The sequence below is a fragment of the Nelumbo nucifera genome, chromosome 5, assembly GCF_055504915.1.
Source record: "Nelumbo nucifera cultivar China Antique chromosome 5, China Antique-T2T, whole genome shotgun sequence".
Classification (NCBI taxonomy): Eukaryota; Viridiplantae; Streptophyta; class Magnoliopsida; order Proteales; family Nelumbonaceae; genus Nelumbo; species Nelumbo nucifera.
In genome coordinates, this window is record NC_142653.1 from 78,064,080 (window position 1) to 78,088,775 (window position 24,696).

At 38.5% G+C, this 24,696-nt stretch overlaps 1 protein-coding gene across 6 annotated transcripts in view; it reads left to right on the forward strand.

The window, feature by feature from the left end:
- Nucleotides 1–9,333: 9,333 nt before the first annotated feature.
- LOC104593903 (uncharacterized) overlaps nt 9,334–24,696 on the forward strand; it is a 40,707-nt gene continuing 25,344 nt past the window's right edge. Inside the window, exons 1-9 of one of the 6 annotated variants that reach the window (XM_010253987.2) lie at nt 9,335–9,573; nt 9,671–9,708; nt 10,024–10,107; nt 10,186–10,253; nt 10,397–10,641; nt 11,020–11,153; nt 23,563–23,920; nt 24,037–24,270; nt 24,415–24,633. In XM_010253987.2, coding sequence (XP_010252289.1) covers nt 10,095–10,107; nt 10,186–10,253; nt 10,397–10,641; nt 11,020–11,153; nt 23,563–23,920; nt 24,037–24,270; nt 24,415–24,633 — 1,271 coding nt within the window. In that variant the 5' untranslated portion in view covers nt 9,335–9,573; nt 9,671–9,708; nt 10,024–10,094. Of the gene's footprint in view, nt 9,709–9,981; nt 10,108–10,185; nt 10,254–10,396; nt 10,642–11,019; nt 11,154–23,562; nt 23,921–24,036; nt 24,271–24,414; nt 24,634–24,696 lie in introns of all 6 variants that reach the window. The other 5 variants (XM_010253989.2, XM_088888784.1, XM_010253994.2 and 2 more) reach the window with 5 other exon arrangements.

A 24,696-nucleotide genomic window follows, 5' to 3' on the forward strand; every position in this document is an offset into this window, starting at 1 on the left:
TATGGTAGTAAAAACATAATTTTCGAACATTTTAACTCCCAACCTGAATAGTGTTTTTTGTATCCTAGGGAAATATAACGTGAGGCTCAACCCGAACAAGTGTGTCTTCGATGTCACGTTAGGCAAGTTCCTTGATTACATAGTGAACTGATGAGGCATCAAATCCAACCCAGATAAAATCCATGTCATCCTATATTTGTGATCCCCTAGGTCAATCAAAAAGGTGCAAAGGCTAATAGGTTGGATAGCCGCCCTGAATCGATTTATGTCTAAGTTGGTTGGGTGGTGCCTTCCACTATTTAAAGCCATAAAGAAAAATCAAGACTTCAAATGGACCAAAGAATGCCAACTCATGTTTGACGAGTTGAAAAGGTATTTAAGTTCACCACCCTTACTAACCAAGCTGGAACCCAAAGACGAGTTAACACTTTACCTCTCCGCAAGTGATGAGGTAGTCAGCTCGATATTAATTCGAGGTGGATAGAGTACAACAACCTGTCTACTACGTAAGAAAGGTCTTGCACATTACCGATACAAAATATCCAAACATTGAGAAGCTGGTCTTCTCATTGGTGTTAGCAACCCACAAATTGTGCCCATACTTCCAGGTGCACACTATCGTCGTGCTCACCAACAAATCATTGAGGCAAGTTTTCCAAAAGTCCAAGGTGTCAAGGAGACTAATGAAGTGGGCGATCGAGCTCAGCGAATATGACATTCGGTTTAAATCACATCCTACAATAAAGGCCTAGGTCCTAATTGACTTTGTCGCCAAGTGCACGTTCAGTATGCCGACCCCTGAGGATGAGCCCATCAATGCCTTGGAGGCTTTAACTAGTACGGTACTCATCCCGACTAGACCAGTTCATGGGCCGGGTCGAGCCTTGCTTTGACTCTTTATCAATAGAAAATGTGCAAACTTGAGCCTAAGCCTGGCTCGACCATTAGGCCTAGATCTTGAGTCCGAGCCTGGTCCTTATATAAAGCTCAAAGCCTAGCCTATATACAAAATGTCTTATTTTTAGTGTACTTTTATAAACTAATATTATATTAATTTACTAATAATTTAATAAATTAATAAACTAATTTGTATTTCCTAAAAGTAAATTAATATTTACTAATAATTTAAGAAACAAATATATATTATATATAACATAAATGTTTTTTTATTATATATAATAATATCGGGTTAGACTTAGGCCCAGGCCAGGCTTATTAGAGAAAGCTTGACCCCAACTTGAAAAATGATCGGGCCTGGTATTTAAAAACTGAGCCCATGAGCCTGAAATTTTTGTCCAAACTTGAAAAAAATGGGCCAGGCCAAGCTAGGCCGACCTAGGGCAAAGAGCCCTAGATCCTCTACGTGGATGGTGCATCCAATCATAGAGGAAGTGGAGCTAGACTAATCCTCTATGGATCGAGCAAGGTCAAATTGGAGTACACCCTCCAATTTGAGTTCTATGCATTGAACAACGAAGCTGAGTACGGGGCTCTTATAGCCAAATTGCCACTGACAAAGGAGGTCATCACAAGCATCTCGTCGTTTGCAGCGACTCACTATTGGTAGTTAACCAGGTAAACGAGCAATACGATGCTTGGGAGCCTGCCATGTTGTCTTACTTAGCCAAGGTCAGAGAGATCCTCTCGTATTTTTGCTCTTGACACATCTAGCAAATCCCGAGGTCTGAGAACATTGAGGCCGATGCGCTCTCAAAGATGGCCGGTGTGACAGACATCACGAAGAGAATGGTCTACATTGAAGACTTGCCACGACCAAATATAGAAAATGTGGCAGAAGAGGTTGCTCCAATCATGGCCACAGAGCCAAGCTAGAGAGATCCGTTCGTTGATTATTTGTGCCATAAAACCCTTCCAACATAATGCAATGCAACACGGAGAGTAGAGCGACAGTCAACTCGCTATGTGATTATTGGCGAGCAACTATATCGCTAGGGGTGAGAAAAAAAACCAAAAATTTGAACCGACCGAAAAATCGGTTAACCGAACCGGTCAGTTTGGTTTCGGTTCGATGCTTTTAAAAAACCAAAGGTACCGTTTCGGTTTTGGTTAACCAATTTAAAAAATTGGCGGTAAATCAAACTGACCGGTATACATGTTTTTCTAAAAATTTATGTATATTGTATATATTGTATATATTATAAATTAATAAATATGCATTATATATATATTTATAATATATCATATATTATTTATTATTTAAAAATATAATATTTTATATATATTTATAATTTTTATTATATATTTTTATAATAAATATTATAAAGTCAAAAAATCTGAAAAACCAACAAACCAAACCGATCAACCGGTTAACCGACTAGTTTTAGTTTCGGTTTGGTTCTAGTTACTAGTTAACCAAAAAAGGCCCACGGTTCGGTTACCCGAACCGTGAGCACCCCTATATATCGCAGGTCATTTACGCTCCCCTACCTGTGTTGCTTATGTCCAACGGAAGCGAACCAAGTGTTACGCAAGATCCATGAAGGTCTCTATAGAGGACACTTGGGGGGCAGGGCACTGGCCCGGCAAACCATACGACAAGGCTAATATTTGCCTACCATGAAGGCCAATGCAATAGACCTTGTTCGGAAGTGCGACAAGTGTCAGCAACATGCTAATAAATGACATCATACCGCAGCCGACCTGAGGTACCCCATGGCCATTCGTATAGTGGGGAATAGACATCCTCGGTCCCTTCCCACCAGCGACTAGGCAGAAGAGGTTCTATGTGGTCTTTGTGGACTTACTTTACCAAGTGGGTGGAAGCCAAGCCACTGGTATCAATAACAACTTGGAACATGCAAAATTTCTTTTGGAGGAACATTGTCTGCCGATTTGGACTCCCCAAGGTGTTGATATTAGATTACGGGAAGCAATTCGATGATATCAAGTTCTAGAATTGGTGTGCTAAGATGGGGATCCAATAGAACTTCACCGTGGTGGGCCACCCCAAGGCAAACGGTCAGGCCAAAGTTACGAACATGGCAATACTCCACGGACTCAAAGCTTGGCTCTCTCGAGCTAAGGGTTTATGGGTGGACGAGCTGCCCAATGTTCTATAGGTTTATTGAACAACAATCAAGATAGAAACATATGAGACCCCCTGACCATAGTTCGTCATCCTGATCGAGATCGAAATGTTGACCTTGCGATCCAAGGCGTACGAAAAATAGGCTAATAAGGATGAGATGCGGACTAAGCTTGACCTAGTGGAGGAAGTTCGTGGCTTGGCCTACATATGGACTGCAACATAACAACAACAAGTAGCTCAGTATTATAACACCCGAGTTAAGAGACACCAATTCCAAGTTGGCGACCCGACACTCAGGAAAGTTATGGTGCCTGAGTCTGGCTCGGGTAAGCTAGGTTCAAACTAGGAATCCTCCTACAAGGTTTCAAGGGTGACCGGCGAAGGAATGTACGAGCTTGAAACTTTGGAGGGGAGGCAGGTATCCCGTGCGTGGAACGTTGACAACCTAAGGAGGTACTATCTGTGAGGACTTCAGAGTTTTGTGTTGCGTTCTGCAAAAGCCACGAATTACGCTAAGTACGAAAACATAACCACTTGCTATGGTGACCTGGTGATCCAACCTGTATTGTAGGCACTTTGACTAAAAGATTAAGGGGAAGCCAAACCTCTCTAAGATCTAAGGCACCCTAGCCCGAACTCAAAAGACATCGACAGTTAAGTAGCGTTTTGACTTGGCTGAAATCTTTATAAACTTATTCACTTTGGCACCTTGGCATTGGCGCACCTTGTAACTTCGGCTCTCATTTCATACTTAGCCTATTTTTTAGAATAGAAAATAAAAGGTGCAAAGGGGGTATGCTATATGCAAAAAACCGACGTCTTAATTAACAAAAAGAAAAGTGCATGGCTACTAAAATAAGGTTTTTCTAAGATAGCCGAGCTCGGAGGATCGACATACATTATGTACATGGGGGGTCCAAGAAAAGAGACTATAAAGTTAGACATTTTGGGGCTCCTCGATGCCCAAAACATCCACTCCACTGTCCATGTTGCCCATGATGCCCTCGATCTTGTTTTCCTCCTCAAAGTCTGGTCCTGTTTGACCCAACCCATCATCTCATTGGTGCACGCCGAGGTCTTCAACTTCTCCAGGTCGAAATCTAGGCACATCAAGCCCATGAGCATCTGGCACAACTTGAATCCCTGACAAAAGGCACCAGACCCGAACTTCTCCCTCTCCTTTAGGAAGTCCTCAACTGTATGGACCTCGGTAGCGTGGACGACATCAAGGAACTTTGAGTGTTGCTACATGAGTTCGGTTTCCTTTTCTCGCAACTCTCAGCTATTGAGCTCCAACTCCTTGGTTAGTTTCTCAATCCTCCTCGTCACATCTCCATTGTGGCTCTACTCTTGTACCTACCAGCTCGGCCTTCAGACTGCTAACAAAAGTCGGCAAGCTCATTCAAGGCAAGACTTGCACTACGTAGCCTCCTCCTCTGAAGCTTGGGCCCTCGCCATAACTCCCTCGGTATGCCCCAACCAGGAGTGTGCTATGGTGTTTGCTTAAAAAAAAAGAGAAATGAGTAGATATATATGTGCGGAATGGAAACCACAACAACTACAATGCGGAAGGTCAAGAACATACGACCATAAGGCAATGCATGAGCTTCCCGCTGAGCTCACCGGGGTGTGATTAGTAGGGGTGTCAACGGTATTCGAAAATCCGATGTCGAATTCAAGATTCAACATAATCGAATCGAATTCGAAATAATTCAAATATCTAACAAATCAAATTCGGATATCCTATTCATACCGAATAGCTAATCGGATTCGAATTCGGATATGCCCTGATTCGCTTTGATAAAAATCTGAATTCAACCAATTATTTAACTCTTATATATAATATATAAAATTTTTAAATGTTTTATATAATTTATATATAATAATTAAATTATATAAATAATTTATATATTTTATATAAAATATTTATTTTATATATTTATTAATTACCTAAAATAATTAATTAGTCAAATTCAAATCGAATCGAATATTCAAATATTTAATTGGATTTGAATTCGGATATTGCCCAATCTGATTCGAATTTGATCCATTTATACCCCTAGTGACTTGTGGAGCTTTGTGACCTCTTCTGGAAAGACAACCTTCTTACTCTTCACGAGAGAAGTCCGAAAGTCCATGATGTTGCGTTTCTCCTTAGCAACAACCTTGGTGTTTGAAGCAGCAGTCGCCTTGGCCCCGAGTGATGGAAGAGGCTCCTCAAAAGATTGGGCGGCCTCGAATTCTAGAGATGTCCCCTCTGGCCGGTCTTCCTCAACTAGATCGACCTCCAGCACGACTTCAACTGCACTATGCCCATTTGGCTCGGGAGAAACAACCTGAGGAGCCTCTTAGGAAGTCACCTTCCTCTTCATGGTGTGGAATAGCCTGGAAGTTGGCATGCCCAACATGTTTCTTGCATGAGAAGTCAAAAGATGAGTCAAATTAGAAAAGGGAAAGGAAAATGCCCAAGCCTGGAACAACAACCTACTTAGAGGACTCAACTTGGCCTGGATCAACTTTTTCTCGACTAAGAATTCACTTAGCTTTGACCACCTGCCCACTAAGACCATACCCTTATCTGCATCCGTCCACTCAGCGTATCCTCCGGTATCCCTAGTCCCCTCTCTCTAGGTCGTTGGGAACGACCATCCGCCACTTCAATCAAGGAAGAAATACTTCCTCTTCCAGTCCACTACCTTGGAAGGGAAGCCATTCAGCAGCTTACACTTGGAGCAATAGGATAGGTAGTAGTTATACATTTCAAAGGGATTTCGCTTCAATTGGCATATGTCATGCGAAGGTCTTGACATCTAAAGGGAAGCCAACGTGGTGATAGAACGAGATGGTGTCGACCAAGGTTCTAATAGAATTGAGGTGAAGATGACCTAAACTGATGTTGTAGTAGTTCAACACCTTAGGAATAAGTGGATGAAAGGGAAACCAAAGACCCGCCCTTAGGGCCTCCTTAAAGATAGTGATCTTGTCCTCATCATGTTCCCAAGGGTACTACCCAAGGGGAAGGAAATAATAGAACTGGCCTGGGATCCTATTATGAGCCACAAGTTCGTAAACGTCCTCAGCAGTTAGCTCGGTGGAACCGAATTCTGACTTATTCTAGGTGGTTGACGGGAGGATGAGGCCCTCTTATGGGAACCTCATTGCTCTTGGGTTGAGGACCCCTCCTCATCCTGGCAGGTCAGACCCCTCTCTTTCTTGGACTCGACACTAGACATAGTGAAAAAAAGATAGGACAAAGGGAAGACGATTCACCTAAAAAATGAACAAACCAACCTTATCGATGACATTGATTACTTCGACAATGCCGAGATCCTCGACCTCAGAAGGAACCAGAACTTCAAAGTTATGGATGAAGGAAATGGACCCCTGAAGGTCCTATTTATAGACAGACAAGTTGAACTATGAATGACTGAGATTGGTTGGATCCAACAATCCTCGAAGACACGACGGTTCATATTCTGAGGTGAAATTAGTTTAGCGCATTTTTTACGTTTGCGGGACTTAATGACTACATAGTGTCTGTGTATGCCCAGAACATGACCTCATGGCCAAGCTGGATTGGTTGAGCCAATCAAATTTTGAACCATTGGCTAGACCACAGTCAAAGTTGTAACTCGGGCCAAATCACCTTAGGTTAATACTATTCCCTCATTGAGCTGATCATGCCAAACTTGGGAGTGGGGGCAATTGATGAGGGGTGATTTGGTCCTCCAATGATATCATGGCACATGGCATTATAGAACTGTCCATTGGCATCTCAACACCATGCAAGTAGAACTCGGACACTTGGCATTTGTCTCAACCTCCTTGGCCCCAGCTTGGTAGGACGACCTATGAATAGCTCAGGAGATGTCAGGTCGGCATGAAGAGGCGACCTACCTCCGCCGTCCTAGCCCGTGTCTAATTAGTGACTTGCTCGATGTGACGAGTGACTTCCTTCTTGAGTAGGTTATTGTCTCCGATTCCCCCAGGAGCACAATGACACATCGACAGAGCTGATCTCGGTCTTGCCCGCTTTAGACGAGACAAGATAAGCATTATCAGCTTATGTAGAATCCGTCTTTGGGCATGGAACCACCTTTGAATTAAACGAGCTAGAGATCTCAGACACGTCATCTTCCTCAGAAAAGGTACACACGACTTAACTCCCAAAGTCTACTTGCTTTTTTGCTTCCTAAGCTATTCACCAGTTTGATAACTTAAGCACCATAGTGCCCATCTTGGGTATAGTAACCCGTACATTCTAACACTGTTCTTTATAGCTCCACCAGGTGACCTCATTAACCCAACATTTGAGTTATCTATCATTAGAAAGCTACCAAATCGCACAACATCAATGCCCAAAAGTAGGAATGAAGAAATTTTGTTAGCTTCGCAAGGATGAAGATGTATCAAATCGTTATTAAGGGACCAATATCATTTTTGAAGGATTGACATCATAGAGACAAATTCAATTTCTCTAAACTTTTGATAGACTTTCCTTTAATGGAAATTTCAACCTTCTCTCTAAGAACATGGATTACAAAATTCCTCTCCCACTAAATAAGGTATACTACATATTATGATTTGAATTGTAGACTAGTTGAGGGGCAACACCAAGACTAGGTGATTCTTCAAACTTCTAGACAATAGGAGTCTCCTTCAGATTTCTTTTCATCATGGAAGAAACCTTGTGAAAGCATTAAATAGATGAAACTAACAGGTAGGCTCTATTACCCTACATCAACAAGATTTACATAATTCATTGTCTTTTGTGCCTACATCCCTACTCGTGTATTATGTATGGTAAATTATTGATATACCTAGCACCCTAATCTTGTTTTGTGATTGTAATACAATGAATATATATTATCATGATACCCTAATTAATTGGGCATTGCAAACCTTAAATTCATAGGTACTGAACTTGCAAGTCTAGGATTCTAGACTCGCAAGTGTATCTAGATCTGGAAGCAAACATTTCATTTGCTTTCACTAAGCTAAACTTGACATTGTCGTCTGTTTGGGTCATGGCTAAGCCGGCCCCGCAAAGACACGTGGCCACCCAGCTATTGCCCTGCCACGCCATCCTAGCTCGGCCATGTTGGCATAGCTCGGCTACGTTGGCCTAGCTCGGCCACGTCGGCATAGCTCGACCACGTCGGCATAGCTCGACCATGTTGGTGTAGCTCGGCCGAGCTAAGTTATTACTGTGGCCCCCCATCTTATCCTTCCAACCATGTCAACTACACGTCACATGAATGAGCATGACTACGGATAAGGAGGAATAAGGAAGACAACTCCGCTGGGGAATGAGACTCTATCTCGAAAACCTTGGTGGCTAACCTCATCCCGACAACCCTGGAAGCCCAATCCGACTAGGACACGGATCATCAACTATAAAAAAGGTATTCCATGCTTGAGGTAAGGGATCCAACTTCCAATACCTACACCACTACTTAGCTTGGACCGGCACCCCTATAGCTCGGCCTGGCCATCCATCACATCCTACTGACTTGAGCGTCAGAGTTCTTACCTGGGGATAACTCCTCGAGTCTCTGACTTCTGTTTCCTTGATCATAGGTCTTGAGGCACGGCCTCGTCCTTGTAGCTCGGCCCCGCCCTGCCAGCAAGGACTATTTGGTTGCTCTCCTCAATTCGTAGCTTAACCTCTTAAACGAGTGGAAAATGTAAAAGGGCATAGATAAGATTTTTATTCCAAAAATACCCCTAAAAATTCTCATATCACATGTAGTCAACCCTTTTTCCAAATAAAGTTATACAAGTAAGGAAAGTGTTTATTTATTTCCTAAAAGGTTGATAAGAGAATTATTAGGACTATTTTTGGAATGGAAACCTTGGTTAAATGCCTCTTCATATTTTTGGCATGCCTTAAGAGGTCATGTGGCCATTCTCAAGTGGAAATACAAATGGTTCTTGATAGAGGGTCAATTAAATAAAACATATGCAAACTATAGGGTGTTTTGGTAATATAAAAAGTTAGGAGGCATATTTTAATAAAATGTCTAAGTAAATAAACTTTTTGCGGAAATCGATCCCAAATCTATACTACAACGGGTCAGGGCATCAGTTTGTCCTCGGTGATTTTTTTTTTTTAATTTTTATTTATTTGGACTCAAATGGAAATAGATTCCTTTCCAAGGGTTGCCAATCCTCAATCAGAACAAGTCTTCTCTCATCACACGAAAGGTAAAACAGATTCCAATCAAGCGAATACAATAGGGTACTCCATCTGCGCACTCTTCTCTTCAACGGCTTTGCTCGATCTCGAGTAGACAAGGAGGTAAGCCTTTAGCCAACCGATTCTGCATATTGCATGACCTTTTATATACCTTGGCCATCTCTCTTCCCGCGCTTTCTCAAGTGTTACTCAGTTTGAGGAAGTCAGTTTACTGTATCTTGCATCCGGCACTATTTGAGGAGAGTAGAAGTATAAACCCTAATCCAGATAAGAGAGTTAAAACGAGATAAGCGACTTGCAGCTCAGTCATGGGAGTTTCAGGAATGTAAGAAAAAGTTTACAAAATATCACTTGTTCAATCATGTTTATTTCTCTTCTCGTCATATTGATCATCTATCATCGGTTCCTTATTTTTCACGAAGAAAACAGCGGGAGAGGTGGGGTTTCTTTCATTTAGTAGGTGAGTGTCTAAAATCATTGGCTGTTGGAACAAAGTCTATTCTAGAAAGGCCTTGTTATAATGTTTCTTGCCCCCTTTTGATATTCTTATTCTTGTTTTTCCCCGTCTGGTCTTCATATCTTTGTCAATACAAAATATTTGGCTTCATATTGCCATCAACTCTGTTATCTTATTTACCAGAAAAATGCCTTGATTTCTTGTTACCCGTCACTAGGTTCTACCGAGGTGCCTTATGCATTATCATTGATTTTTCTTCTTGATATAAATATTCAGATTTTTAAATACTTCTTTATTTGGTTCCGTGGTTGTTTAAAGTTCTATGAGATGCAACTGGTGATTACGATTGTGGTACAAAAGAAGAGCTCTTGATAGCAATCCCTGGCAAGATGACATTTTGGGGTGAGCTCCTCATACTTGCAATATATATATATATATATATTGTATTTGTCCAAGTCTCAAGTTAGTATTTTTTCCCAGGGATTGAAGTGAAGCCAGGGAAGCCATATACTCACCGGTACAATCGCGAAAGGCTTAAAATTACCCAGGTTAATTTTATGCCCAGGAGATGACTATAGATAAACTTGTTGCTTTCAATTTGATCAGTTTTAGACTGGTTATAGGTGATGCCTTTTGATGGAGTTCTCCTTGTTTAATTTCACATGAGAAATAATATTCTATGTTGTTGCAGGCAACAATGTCATATTGCAGTAGTCTCTCACCAAAGAAGAGTGTAGTTCAGTGTAATGTAGGGAATACAAGGCCAATTCTGTTATGTTCTCTGTTGCCTGATAAGATGGAAACATGCCATTTAGATCTTGAATTTGATGAAGAGAATGAAGTAGTCTTTTCTGTTCTTGGTGCTTGTAGTGTTCACTTGACTGGTTACTATTTGAACCAGACTTCCCACCATTCAAGTAGATATGATGATGACACGTATCCTTCTTTCTTTATTTTTGATTCACTAAATGTAGAAGATACTATTTTTTTGATAAATGTAGAAGATACTATTTCTTGTTTCAAACATATTTGTCTCTATAACATTTCCCACATTATTTTGTCTTTTATACTTTTGATGTTTTTATTATTAATAGGGAATAGTTTCTGTTTAATCAATATACAATTGTTATTAATTAGTTGGCCATGCGGTAAAAAAATATACAATTGTTTTTATCATACTAGAGAAAGTTGTTTCTTATGATAAATAAACAATCCAAGTAGAGTACATAGAAATAAGTTTCAATTGCTCATTTTATTACTTAGGTCAAGTATCATGTTTTACATTTTCCATGACTTCATTTAATATGATTTAAGAGATTCCTATGGGGAAGATATTGTTGATACTGAGAATGAGCAATCAAGCTCCAAGGAAAATGACTATGACCATGATGATAGTTTCATCAATGACAGTGAACCTGAATTTTACTCTCCGTCTCCTAAGAGTAAGGGTATGCAGTCTTAAGCCTATATATTTAATAAATAGATTATAGTATGTAAACCTATAATATTATGAATCATATGTAACGCATTAAATGACTCAATATTCATTATTTAACTGATTACATGGTTTACACCCACATTTACTTTTTGAGTAATAAATCTAGTAGTGAGTATTTCAATATTTTTTCTGTAGTTCATCATCATTATCATCATCTAAGCCTTGTTCTATTCAATGCCATATTTATTATGAAATCATGGCACTTAAACCATTTCTTATTACTTCAACTCAAGATATATTTTTTGTAATCTGTAGTTATTAATATGTATATATATGTGTGTGTGTGTGTATATATATATATATATATATATATTGACAATCTAGAAAGCAATTAAGCATGCATTTACCTATTGGATGGTAACAGTCACCTAAATCAGTGGCGCCAAAATGATTTTGGAGATTTTTTTTTCTAGTTAAAATGGATATCTGTGTGATTTAAAGCAAATTGACAGGTAAGAATGTATAGAAAAGGGAAAATAGAGTAAAGTTCTCCTTGTGTCCCAAAGGTTCACAATGCAGATGTAACATAGTTTGCATTAGTTGGTTTTATTACAAAAGTCTATCTTTTGATATGTAAGTACCTTGCATTCTAGTAGAAACTGAATGGATATTTCTTCGGTAATTAAAACTGAATGTACTATTTAACAATTACTGCCATTCTTGTTGCTTGAGTGTTTGTTAGATCTTAGATATATGCTGCATATGACCATAGCGATGTCATAATCATTGGTTGTGGAAAGTTGTTTTTTTTTTTTTTGTGGGGTTAAGTTGAAGTTTATACGCCCTGAATTTTATTTATGATTTTTTTTTTTATTTGCCATAAAGAGCTAAGCATACAATCATTAGTTCAATGCAAGAGGCTCCTGCCAATGTGGGGTTTGGGGAGGGGCAAGTATATGAGTTACAATATCTAGGTTTTATTGAGAAGAGAAGAGAAGAGAAGAGAAGAGAAGAAAGAGAAAGGTTCGAATGGAGAAGAGAGAGTTATTGTTTACTCTCTCAAACTTGGAATTTTATACTATTGAGAGAAATTACAAGAAAGCCCTCATATAGGTGCCCAAATACAAAAGAACAAAATGACAAGAATACCATTGCATCCAAACAATCTCAACACTCCCCCTCAAGTTGAGTGTATATATCAATCATGCCCAACTTGTCTAAGTTCTTGGCAAACTTTGATGATGAAGGCCTTTAGTGAGACAATCAGCCAGTTGGTCTTCTGACCTTACAAAGGGTAGGTAAATCTCTCAACTTGCTATTCTCTCTCTGATAAAATGTTTATCCACTTTGATATGTTTTGTACGATGATGTTGCACAAGATTGTGGGCAATGTTTATGGATGCTTAATTGTTGCAATAGTCTCATTGGAGTACCAACTTGAATGCCTATCTCAGTCAATAATGTCTTCAACCAGAGTAATTTTGGCACTCCATGGGCCATTGCCCTATACTCTGCCTCAACACTAGATTGTGCAACAACGAATTGTTTCTTGCTTCTCCATGAAACAACATTACCTCCAACTAAGGCACAATAATCAGATGTAGATCTTTTGTCATCAATAGACCTTGTCTAATTTGCATCTGTGTAGGCCTTAACCTTTATATGCCCATGGTTGGAGTACAATATCCCTTTACTAGGACATCCTTTCAAATAGGCTAGGATTCTATTAACAACTTTCATGTGGGAGGTTTTGGGCTCATGCATATATTGGCTGACCACCTTGACTACATATGATATATCAGGTCTAGTCAAACAGAGATAAAGAAGGTGGCCAACCACTATCTAAAAGACCCCTTTGTCTAGAAGAACATCTCCTTTAGTAGTACTCAACTTGTGATTTGGATCAATTGGAGTTTCTACAGGCTTGCATCCTAATTTCCCTGTTTCATGGAGCAAATAAAAAACATACTTTCTTTGAGAGAGGAAGATTTCCTTCTTGGATCTTGTAACTTTAATTACAAGAAAGTACTTGAGATCACCAAGATCCTTAATCTCAAATTTTGAAGCAAGAAAAGACTTTAATTGAGAGATACATGAGATGTCATCCCCAATCACAACGATGTCATCAACATATACCATCAACATAGTCAATCGACCATCGACCTTCCTTGTGAACAAGGTGTGATCAGCTTGAAGCTAAGAAAACCCAATCTTCAAAATAACATTTCTTAATTTATCAAACCAAGGTCTTGGGGATTCTTGAGGCCATACAAAGATTTCTTCAGATGGCAAACTTCCCCTTCACTGTTAGGGAGGCTTACCCTAGGAGGCAAGTCCATATACACTTCTTGCAGGTCCCCAATAAGAAATGCATATCTCACATCCATTTGATATAAAGGCCAAGAGAAATGGGCATCAAGTGACATAACCTCACGAATAGAATTCATCTTAGCAACAGGAGCAAAGGTTTCTAGATAGTCAATGGCATAGGTTTTGGTATATCCTTTGGCCACAAGGCGATCTTTATACCTTTCAATTGAACCATTAGTTCTGTGCTTAATAGTGTACACTCACTTACACCCAACAAGAACCTTATCCTTGGGACAAGGCACAATCTTCGAAGTATGGTTCTTTAACAAGGCCTCTATCTCTTGGTTCATAGCTTCTAGTGAGGAGGCTGCACTACTTCTATAACACTGCGAGGAATAGAAATAGAGGAGATGGCAGAAATATAGGCATAATAGGAAGGTGAGAAAGCATCATACAACACATAATTAGTAATGGGATACTTGATACATGTTCTCTTTCCCTTTCGAAGGGCAATAGGGAGATTAAGATTAGGGTCAACAATAGAAGTACTAGGAGGTTTAAGATTACTTGAGTCCAAGGGATTAGATTGTGGTGGGCATTCAACTTCAGTAGCCACCCTCTTACTGCGACGCCTAATGAGGAATTGCTGCCAGGATTAAGGTCGATGCACAAGAGGTGGAGGAGTGGAAGGAATGCCCTCATTACAAGGATGAGAGGAAAAAGAACTAGTAGACACAGAAACAAGAACAGGAAGGCAGAATGGAGTCCGATCTTCATTGGCAATCTCCCCCTAAAGAGGTAAATGGGATAACTGAAAAAAGGATGAGAACTCAAGGAAGGTAACATCCTTTGAAACAAACCTCCGACTAGATTGAAGATCAAAACATCTATAACCTTTCTGAATAGGAAAGTAACCAAGGAAGACACATTTAATAGTGGGCCCATTCCAAGGAGTGGAAGGAATGCCCTCATTCGAAGGACTTATATCACGAACAAAATAGACACATCCAAAGACCTTGAGAGGTAAATTGAAAGTGGATTCATCAGGAAGAAGAAGCTGGTGAGGGGATCGAAGATTTAACACCATTGATGGTAGTCACTTAATAAGATGCACAACAGTCTCGATAGCATCTCCTAGAAATGAGTAGGAACGTGAGTTTGGAACAATAACCCATGAGAAACTTCAACCACATGTTTGTTCTTCCTCTTAGCAACCCCATTTTGCTTTGGAGTATGACTACATGAGCTCTGGTGAATAGTGCCCTATTCTTCAAGAAACACATGAAGGTGGTTTTCAAAGTACTCCTTTGCACAACACTATAAGATCTTATTATCTCAATTCTTTTCTTAAATTGGGTTTCCACCATATTCATGAAATTTGAACAATCACAGGAACTTTATCACATTGTTTCATCCATAGTTGTCAAAGCGACGCCTAGGCGACAAGGCGCCCTTTGAGGCTTGCCTTGCCTAATCGCCAAGCAGTTTTGTACTATGTATTGTAAAATACGTTTTTATTCTTTATTTTTTGACATTATGAAGAAATAGTTGGTTAGCCACGAGTGTGGAGTTCCATACCCACACTTAGGCTCTAGTGTGTGTGGTTTCATACCCACACCTAGTTGTTTCTAATTTCTTTTAGTAGTAGTTTCTAATTTCTTTTATTAGTAGTTTCTATTTTCTTTTATTAGAAGTTTCTATCTTTTAAGTTGGGCTGGATGGCCTTATTGTTTCTAATTTTTGTTTATTTTCTATTCTTGTAAGGAACCTAAAGCTATAAATAAAGAAGTGTATGGGGCGGCAGATAATTAACCACCGAACCCCTTCTTTTTTTTCTCCTCTCTTCACTCTTGTTCTTCTTTTTCTTCTCTCTCTCTCTCTCTCTCTCTTTTTCTTCTCTTCGAACCTATATTACTTCTCTAATACAATAAACAGTTCTTCCTCTTCTTCTTCTTTCAAGTTGGTATCAGAGCCTTTGATATAGGGTTTCTCATGTGGATTTAATTCAGCCGACCACATTAGAATTGTTTGAGGCTGAAAGTTCAGAAAGATCCTTACTTCGGCTGATTCTTAGAGGTTGCAAGAAGGCTTTAGCAACTGTCCTAAGATTGGAGAGAGCTTCTTGTAATCCGGAAGAATCAGGCATGAACTAAGTGATCAAGATTGATTCTTGATGAAGATTGGAGGTGCTGATAAGCTTTTCTTGGTTCTTTAATCAAGATTCAAGGTGTTGACACTAATAAATTGATCAAGTTTGAAGACTGAAGGTAGCAATCAATTTTCTCGGAATTTTTCTTCATAAAGTAAGTACCTTTTCTTGAGATTGATACTCAAAAGGACTTTGTTATTCATTCAGAGAGGTACGGATAGAAAATCTCAGGACTGATATCAATTAGTCCAGGATTGATATCAATCCTAGGACTGTAGTTGACTGTTATCTAACTGCAAAATCATTGTCCTAGGTCGGCTGTTATCAGCCTTGAAATACAGTTTTTCTTGTCATAGTAGTTTAAAGCCTCTTCTTAACTTAGAATGGAGTACGAGAACCAAGGGGAAGGTGTTTTTGGGACTAGTGGTTTAGGTAACATGGCTGAAAACACCTTTTAGACTACAACTGTTAAGTTTGATGGATGAAACTACTTGGAATGGGTCCAATCAGCCATGATGGCTATTGGGGGTAGAGGAAAATTGAACTTCTTGCCAGGGGATGTGAAGGAACCCACCAAGGAGGACCTTACTTATGCTAGGTGGGTCCAAGAGAATTTTTTGGTGATGTCATGGCTGTGCAACTCTATGCAACCACACATCAGCCGGAACTACTTGTGGGCCAAAACAACTAAGGAAATATGGGATGTTATGAAGGAAACCTACTCTCAGCCCCTTAATGTTGCTATGGCTTATGAGCTAAAATGTGAGGTTAAAAATCTAAGGCAAGGAGAGAAGCAGATCCTTGTGGCATGAAATTGACCATCTTGAAGCAATTGAGTGGGAGAGTTAGAAAGATGCACAAACACATAGGAAGCAGGTTGAAACTAATAGAGTTTTTGAGTTCCTAGCTGGTATGAATTCTGAATATGGCATTGTGAGATAACAGTTGTTGACAAGAGATAGTGTGACTTTACCACACGCCTATTCCCTAGTGCATAGTGAAGAAACTAGGAGAAAGGTTATGTTGCAGCAACAACCCTCCAAATCAGCCTTGGCAGTAGTCAGACCTAAATCTAGGGGGGATAGGGAGAAGAAGGAAGTTAAGAAGGACTTAGTATGTGAACACTACAAGAAACCTAAACATACTAAGGACACCTGTTGGAAGTTGCACCCTCATCTAGTTTTAGCAAAGCTCAGAAGTAAGAAAAGGAATGCTAATATGACTGTCAACACTAATAGTACAACTTCATCAGGCACAAGAGGCACTCCTCTAGTTACCCTAGCTACAAACCGAGCTGCTCTGACTCAGCTAGAATATGAGTTTAGTAATTCAACTCATCCTACATCAACTCAATAGCCTACTTCAGCCCTTGCTCATACAGGTACAAGAGCTACTGCTTGCCATGCTTCTGTCCTAGGTAATACTAGACCTTCCTGGGTAATAGATTCAGGTGCTTCAGATCATATGACCAGCATATTTACTCTATTTAGCACCTATTGTTTATCCTCTGGGAGAGACAGTTTCTGTTGTTGATGACTCTTTTGTACCATGCTTTGGCAAGGGAGACATCAGATTATCAGATACCATCATCCTATCCTCGGTTTTGCATGTTCCCAAGCTTAGTGCTAACTTACTTTCAGTTAGTAGTATTACTAAAAATCAAAACTGTTCGGTAACCTTTTTCCCTGATCGGTGTATTTTTCAGGATCTGGAAACGAAGAAGGTGATTGGGATTGGCCGTGAGATGAATAGAGTCTACCTGTTGAAGCATTCACAGTGGGAGCAGAATGAAGCAAGGAAATTGTTTGTTGGTAGAAGTGTCTGGGTTAAAATGTGAAAGTTGTGAACTTGCAAAACATTGTAGATCATCTTATCCTTTAAGTAATAAAAGAAGCAACCTTCCTTTTGAGATTGTGCATACCGATGTTTGGGGGCCCTACCATACTCCCACCATGTGGGGTACAGATATTTCTTATTATTTGTTGATGACTATACCCATTTTTCATGATGATCCTAACTCAATTTGAAACCAAGATCAATGTTCTTGGATCTGATAATGCCAAAGAATACTTTGCAAAACCCTTGGCATCCTATCTCCTTGATCATGGGATCATTCATCAAAGCACCTGTCCTCGCACACCTCAGCAAAATGGGGTTGTTGAGTGAAAAAACATGCATATTTTAGAGGTAGCCAGAAGCATCATGCTCAACTCCAATGTTCCCATACGCTTCTTGGGAGATGCAATCCGTATAGTCATATACCTCATTAATAGGGTTCCTTCATGGGTCCTAAACATGCAAACCCCATTCAGTATTCTATTTCCTAGGAATTGAGGTAGCTCGATCTAAGCATGGCGTTTTCATCTCCCAAAGGAAGTATGTTCTGGACTTATTGGAAGAAACTGACAAGTTTGGAGTGAAACCTGCTAATACTCCCATTGAGCTTAACCATAAGATAATTGCAGAAAGTGGAGAACTCCTTGAGGACCAGGCTATGTACCAAAGGCTGGTTGGGAAACTTCTTTATCTCTGTTTAACCCGACCAAATATTTCTTATGTCATCAGTGCTGTTAGTCAATTCATGCATTCTCCTAGGACCACCCATCTCCTTGCAGTAGAAAGGATCCTTGCCTACTTGAAGAGATGTCCAGGGAGAGGTGTATTCTTCAAGAATAATGGTCATATAAAAATAGAAGTGTATACAGATGCGGATTGGACTGGATGTGTTGATGATAGGAGGTCCACCTCTGGATATTGTGCATTTGTAGGGGGAAATCTTGTTTCCTGGAGAAGCAAGAAACAAAATGTTGTTGCTCGCTCCAGTGCAGAAGTAGAATACAGATTCATGGCCAATGGTGTTGCAGAAGTTTTATGGCTGAGATCCTTGCTTAATGACTCAGAGGTTGATTATGAGAAGCCTCTGATGCTGTATTGTGATAATCAAACTGCAATTAATATTGTCCACAACCCAATACAACATGACAGGACTAAGCATATCGAGGTTGATAGACATTTTATCTGAGAGCGAGTTGCATCTCAAAAAGTATGCCTTCCTTACATTGCCTCAGACATGCAGTTAGCTGATCTCTTCACCAAAGCAGTCACAAAAAGCAAATTGGAGACAAAACTATGCAAGTTGGGCATGACAAATATCTACTCACAACTTGAGGGGGAGTGAAGATATAGTTGGTTAGCCATGAGTGTGGGGTTCTATACCCACACTTAGGCTCTAGTGTGTGTGGTTTCATGCCCACACCTAGTTGTTTCTAATTTTTTTAATTAGTAGTTTCTAATTTCTTTTATTAGTAGTTTCTATTTTCTTTTATTAGAAGTTTCTAATTTCTTTTATTAGTAGTTTTTATTTTCTTTTATTAGAAGTTTCTAATTTCTTTTAAGTTGGGCTAATTGGCCTTATTGTTTCTAATTTTTGTTTATTTCCTATTCTTGTAAGAAACCTAAAGCTATAAATAAAGAAATATATGGGGTGGCAGATCATTAACCACCGAACCCCTTCTTTCTTTTCTCCTCTCTTCACTCTTCTTCTTCTTCTTCTTCTTCTTCTTCTCTCTCTCTCTCTCTCTTTCTTCTCTTCAAACCTGTATTACTTCTCTAATACAGTAAACGGTTCTTCTTTCAAGTCATTATAATTATAAAATAGGCACTATTAAACTAAAATATTCATTTTATCTGTTTATATACTAATTTCTTTTAGTATTTTCTTATTTGTTAGGGTTTAATCAGTACAAACATTGCTAAATGCTGTATCGAACCCTCAAAGACTTTAAAACCTGAACCAATAAGTAAGGAAGAACTTAAAATTTTGTCTAATCAACATATTTTCTACTACTACTTTTTTCTTCTTTTCCTATAACAAAAATAGGGGTTTCGCCCTTATATTTTTTGAATGTTCTTCTTTGTCGTCTAGCCTCACCTTGGCACCTTGAAAACTATGGTTTCATCAAGTAGAGCCATGTATATCGAGTGTAGTCATCAATGAAGAGAATAAAGTATCTATACCCACCCATGCATGGAATGGTATATAGGCTCCAAACATCAGTATGAATTATGGAAAGCAACATTATTTCTTTTATTACTTGCAAAATATGTGGTTCTACATTGTTTGAATAAATGACAAACTTCACATTGAGGATTCAAATTGGACACTGAAGTGAACAAATTTGGAAACAAAAGTTTTACAAACTTAGAAGACATATATGACCAAGATGACAATGCTATAGTTGCAAAAGACTCAATTTCTCATTAGAACAAGACTCATCCTGGCTCAACAATCCATATGCTGAAGCTTCATAAAAAAGGTAGACTCCATCAATTTCATGCCCACTTCCAATCATCTTCCTTGTACTCAAATCTTGAAAAACACAATGGGTAGAAAAAGGTTACAAAACAATTATGGGACTTGGTAAGAGAACTAACAGATAATAAGCTTTTATGCAATTAAGGAACATGAATAACAGATCCAAGGGAAATGTTATGGGTAAGTCCGACTTCTCCTTGACCTGAGATGGGGGTTTGAGATCCATCTACAACAATAATCTTGCCCTTTCCAGGGGTTAGTTTATATGAAGTAAAGTGTGAAGGCATACTAGTCATATGGGCACTAGCCCAAGTCAACAATCCATGGGTTGGATGTGGAACAAGCAAGTACAATACTTGTGTTAGGATATGCACTGGATGGATTATTGGACCCAGATGAGGAGGATGCCCTACTCTTTTCAAGTGTAATAGAAGACTCTGAAGTTTATCCATCATGTCAGAGGAGTCAAGAGGTAAAATGGTCACATCAGAAGATTGACCCTCGTTACCAACTGTGGCCAAATGAGCATTCCCTTTCTTTCCAGTTTTAAACTTGTCTAGTTTCAAGTGAGGATTGAGTATCCAACATCTCTCCTTAGTATGCCTCGGCTTGTTGCAATATTTGTAGATGACATCATCAGATTTCTCAGTAGTAGGATGCTTACTACCACTTGGCCTAGGCTTAGAGGACATAAAGGCAGAGTGCTCAATCACAGAGGGTTGCGTCATGGCTGTCCTACTTTCTTTCCTTTGCACAAGAGAGTAAGCTGTAGCCAGAGAGACAATGCCCGTACTCAGAATATGCTGCTTAGTGAAATCAAACTCTGGATTTAAGTCAACCAAAAAGTCAAAGACCCTATTCTCCTCAATGTACTTCCTGTACTGCTCGACATCTATAGGATCCTTCCACTCAAAAGTTTTCAAATGGTCCATTTTTAAACAAAGAGATTGTAGAGAGGAGAAATACATAGCTACTATTCTCTTCCCCTGACCCATATTACAAGCTTATCTCCTAAGCTAATATACTCTAACAGTATTGTTAACCTGTGAGTAAGTGGTGACAACCCTATCCCAAATATCTTTAGCAGTCGAGAGGAACATGTAAGTTACGAGCAATGTGAGGTTACATTGAACAGACCAGCCAAGACATTACCAGTGAATTATCCTATTCCCACTTTGCAAACTTAGGGTCTTCAATTTTCGGCTTCACCTCCTTGCATGTAATGAATCCCACCTTACCTCTCCTTGTGATAGTAAGTTTAGTCGATTGGGACCAAGGTTTAAAATGTCGATGTCGATGGAAATGTCGCTTACCAAAATATAGGACATATGTCGGAAATGTCGAGGGGAAATATTGTAAAAATTAGAGACATTGTGGAAATATGCAATGATATTTTGTAAAATGATAAAAGAAAACATTAATACATATTTCTAGACTATTACCTTATTCCCAACCATTATATAAAGCTAAGAAACTAAGATCAATAACAAATTAGTAAATGACGATTTACTGATTTATTATGCAGTTTGGTGTTTTTACAAGGTTATCTGATATTTTCTTTTCTTATTTTTAATTCTGATTATTATAAATTCTAATATATTTATTTCACACTAGTAAATAAGATGTAAATCAGTCCTCTAATATCAAGATTAAACTTAGTGATTAGCAAAATAGAACAGATTTGAATAACTGTATAAGAGAGGAAGATGGCGAAGAGAAGAGGTTAGAAAAGAAGAAGTCGAATAAATCACCCTTGTCTTCTAACCCTATTTTATTAATCTCTAAAAAATTGATGATGACAAGTATACCCTTAAGTGGGCGGCCAACTTGGCAGTTACATAAAGAAAATAAAATAAGAACAGATAACAGGCCCATTAAGTGAGGCCCATCAACATAAAATAAAAGATAAAATAAAGGATATCACACGAAAGGCTGTTAGGGCCCATTCGGCCCAGTCTCTTTACGAAATAGAAATACATTTATTCTGATTTTTAAATATTAAAGTTATAATACATTTTTGATTTATTATAAATTTAATAAACTGATTCTTCTTTTTGTAGTATTAAGGCCCCGGTCGCTTTTCAGTAAGTTACTTACCCGAGCAAATGCAATTACCTAGGTAAATTTTTCCTGGGAAACACTTACCCGGGTAAGTGCATTTACCCATGTTCTTTTATTTCTTAGGTAAATAAGGTAATGACCATTTTAGTCATAAAAATATTCCATTACTAAAATGGGAATTTTTGTCCCATTCAAGTGTTAGCAGCTTTCCTCCTAGATGGGAAAGTTAAATTTAATAAATATATTCTGATTTTTTATATTAAATGTAGAATATGATTTATTAAAAATTTAATAAACATTTTCTGATTTTAATAAATATTTAAAAAAATACTAACTAGTTAATATTTTAGTACTTGAAAAATATTTGATGTTTTATATTATAAAATAATTAATTTATTCTTTTGTTTTATATTTTGTTAATTCTTTTTTATAAATATTTTATTTGAAATATTAAATAGAAATTATTAATGGAATAATTTATATTAATATATTGTGTTATCATAATATAATATACTAATATATTATATTATTAATGTACATTAGTTGACATCCTTTCGATATAATAGGAAAAACTATCCTTTTTTTGGTTATTTGGATCGATTTGGTCGACATTTACGAAATATAGGAAATGTCGATCGAAATAATGTAATTTTTATATTTCCATCCATTTTCTTGTCGATGAGCCTCGACATCGACATATGTCGGGTGACATTAGCGACATTTCGCGACATTTGAAACCATGATTGGGACCACTCCAGAAAGTTGGTCCCATCAGGTTTTACGGTGGTTATCATACCACTAGAAACATCAACATTTCCAGGAAACACAGTAGAACCCATCTGTACATCTTTCGGTGATTCCATACCTCACAAACAACTATTTCGGCAACCAAGAAGCACCCCAATGCCCAACTGAAGTACAAACAAACCCAAAAGGAAGGGTCAAACTCGGTTAAAGGCTAGAAAAGGGGCCAAAAAGCTGGCTGGCGGCAAAATAGAGGGAGAAGAAAAACTCCCAAAAATTTTTTATGGTTCAGAAAAATATGGGACCACTTCCCGTCATTCCCAAAATATAAAACGACCTAGAAGAACCAGGTTTTGTAGAATAAAAACCCATCAAACAAGATAAACAAGCATCCGACGGTGGTCTGGCGTTAGCAGCTCACCCTCTGAGCAAAAACAAGTAGAGAAAGACTCTCCCACGACCTTTTAGTTGCTCTGATACCAAGTTACAATATCTAGGTTTTATTGAGAAAGAAAACAAGAAGAAAAGGAGAAGAGAAGAGAAGAGAAGAAGAAGGTTCGAATGGAGAAGACATAGTTACTATTCACTCTCTCAAACTTGGAATTTTATACTATTGAGAGAAATTACAAGAAAACCCTCATATAGGTGCCCAAATACAAAAGAACACCCAAATACAAAAGAACAAAAAGACAAGAATACCCTTGCATCCAAACAAATCTCAACAATATGCAATACCCCCACACATACAGAGAGGCTGTTTCCATGTAAGCAGAGAATTATTCTCTAGGTAAAATGTTTCATTTGCATTTATGTGAATTTGCATTTTGTTTGGATATTTAGGTGACGATGGGATCCGTTTAACGCCAAGCTTCAACCTTGAAAGCAAAAAAAGTGGCAATTCTAGACCAAAGCGTCTTAAGAAAAAGTATATGGTCAGTGACTCAGATGGGGATACTGAGCCTCCTGAACAACCAAACATTGTCAAAAAAGTTAATACAGCTGTGATTTTGAATGACAATGAGGATAAATTTCCCATTTCTTCCCTGTTCAAGAGCAAAAATGATGTTAAAAATGTTGAATCAAAAGTAACTTCAGTTGAAAAGCCAGCTAACAAAGTCAAAGAGAAAGAGAGAGAGAAGGTAGATGGAGATGACCATCAAGATATGTGCCCTGAGATTGGTGTTGCTGCAGGAAAAAGGTGATTGATTAAAAAAAATTGTCACTGCCATTTATATTACTTGTTACATTAATAAATATTTTTAAATGTGTGCATATTCATCTGTCTTTGTAGTAATACTTGTCATTTGATCTAAGGCTAAGCAGAGGGCAAGACCAGTCTTGTGATTCATCATTGCCATCTTATGAGGATAAGAATGAGAAAAATGAGGCACCAAAGAAGAGGAAGAAGAGAAGAATTGTGGAGAAGGAAGAGAATATCCTCAATGATAGAGTGGACCAAGATGAGCAGTCTAAGACAATGGTTCAAAGCGTGAAACAAGAGCATGACATTGGAGATAAACTGCATGAAAAACCCCTTAATCATAAAATGTAAGCAATTTTTCTCCTGTTTTGTGCTTTGTATTGAAAATTTTTCTCTTTGCTCTTCATATTCTCTTTCCTAATTGTTGTATGCTCAAGTGTGTGTATGTGTTTCATTAATTGGTGCTATCATATCTTGTTTGAACTAAACAGAGGAAGCTACAAGCATGGTGACTCATTACAATCTAATGAGAATGACAATATCAACGAGGTGACGGAGAAGAAAAAGAAAAAGAAAAAGAAGAAAATTGCAGTCCAACAGGAAGAGAATACCATTTCTGATTGGTTAATCCAAGATGGGCAGTCTGAAAACAAGAATGAAGAGATTTGCATTGAAGAACATTCTCATGAAGTGCCCGTGAGTAGCAATATGTAAGATAGTTTTCTCTCTTTCTGATAGACTTGGTATTTTGAGCAGTTAATCTTCAAGAATAA